The 1,110-nt window shown below is 37.7% G+C and overlaps 1 protein-coding gene across 1 annotated transcript; it reads right to left on the reverse strand.

The window, feature by feature from the left end:
* Positions 1-59: 59 nt before the first annotated feature.
* On the reverse strand, positions 60-748 carry LOC107579584 (charged multivesicular body protein 1b-like). Its single transcript, XM_016265397.1, has 4 exons — positions 602-748; positions 444-512; positions 217-324; positions 60-146 (listed from the first exon to the last, which is right to left on the reverse strand). The coding sequence occupies exons 1-4, from the start codon at positions 728-730 to the stop codon at positions 99-101; spliced, it is 354 nt and encodes a 117-aa protein (XP_016120883.1). The 5' UTR covers positions 731-748; the 3' UTR covers positions 60-98.
* Between the last annotated feature and the right edge of the window lie 362 nt (positions 749-1,110).

The raw sequence follows: 1,110 nt of genomic DNA on the forward strand, positions 1-1,110 counted from the left end.
ATCAACAAAAAGTTACCAACCCCAAACTTTTGAATGGTAGTGTGTATTATAGTATTTACTTAAAAAAATATTAATAATCTCAGCATTTGGAAATGTTCTTACCCGGCCTCATCTGCCATTTCCATCATCAGAGCATCGACTTGACCCTAAAACACAGCATAGTGTCACAAAAGGTAAAACAACTATGTCAGCGTAGTAAGCATGTGTATGTATCACCTGTGGTGTAGTGAGTGTTGTGGTGCTGCTCATTGTGTCCTCCATCTGAGCCGTCTGTACGTCCAGAGTTTCAAACTGGCGCTCAAACTTTTCCATTAGAGCTGAAATCTGACCATTTGACAGAGAATTAATACTGCCAATAAAATCTAAACAAATCAGATCAATGCAATTATTTTTATAAGGTGCTCAATGAAAACACTTCAAAAACAAAGAACTCGTCCTTTCACCTTCTCAAGGTTCATGCTCTTCAGGGTTACGTCCATGCCTTTCACCACCCCAGCCATAGATTTGGTGACCTGGAGAATTAAAAATCTAAAATTAACTTAACTCTCTTGGATAAATACTTGGGTATATCTAGTTTAAAAGGAAAAAGCAGTTTGTGTACCTTGTTCATGGTGACTGCCGTCTGTACTCGAGCAGCCACCGCATCCACTCTAGCGCTCATTCTAAGGAAGTTCACTGATTGGTTCTTCTGGCGGATGGCGTTTTCCGCATGTATCCGGGCAACCTCCATATTGCCCTTCTGGACTGCCTAAGTAACACAGACATAAGCAGTGGTTCATTGGGACATTGGTCATTAAAACGGTCTTAGATTTGAAGCAATACATTTTACATATGGCAAAAAATGGATGAGCTTAAGTGTGAACAGAATTGGTGATCAGACTGCTTTAAAAAGTTTGTAACGTTAATCAGAACTTTCACTCAAGTACGTTTTGGCTAGATATGACTTTTATATTTAATATAATTCTTGAACATGTATGTTTACTTTCAATTTTTTCACAAGTATAATGTATCAGTACTTTTTTCTATGCAAAGCTTAAAAATCATAAAGCAGCTCCAAAATCGGTTGGGTTAAGATACTACAGCCTAAAGGTACTTTTTCTAAATGAATGG

This window comes from Sinocyclocheilus grahami, unplaced genomic scaffold (genome assembly GCF_001515645.1).
Source record: "Sinocyclocheilus grahami isolate Dianchi unplaced genomic scaffold, SAMN03320097.WGS_v1.1 scaffold18328.1, whole genome shotgun sequence".
In the NCBI taxonomy this organism is placed as follows: domain Eukaryota; kingdom Metazoa; phylum Chordata; class Actinopteri; order Cypriniformes; family Cyprinidae; genus Sinocyclocheilus; species Sinocyclocheilus grahami.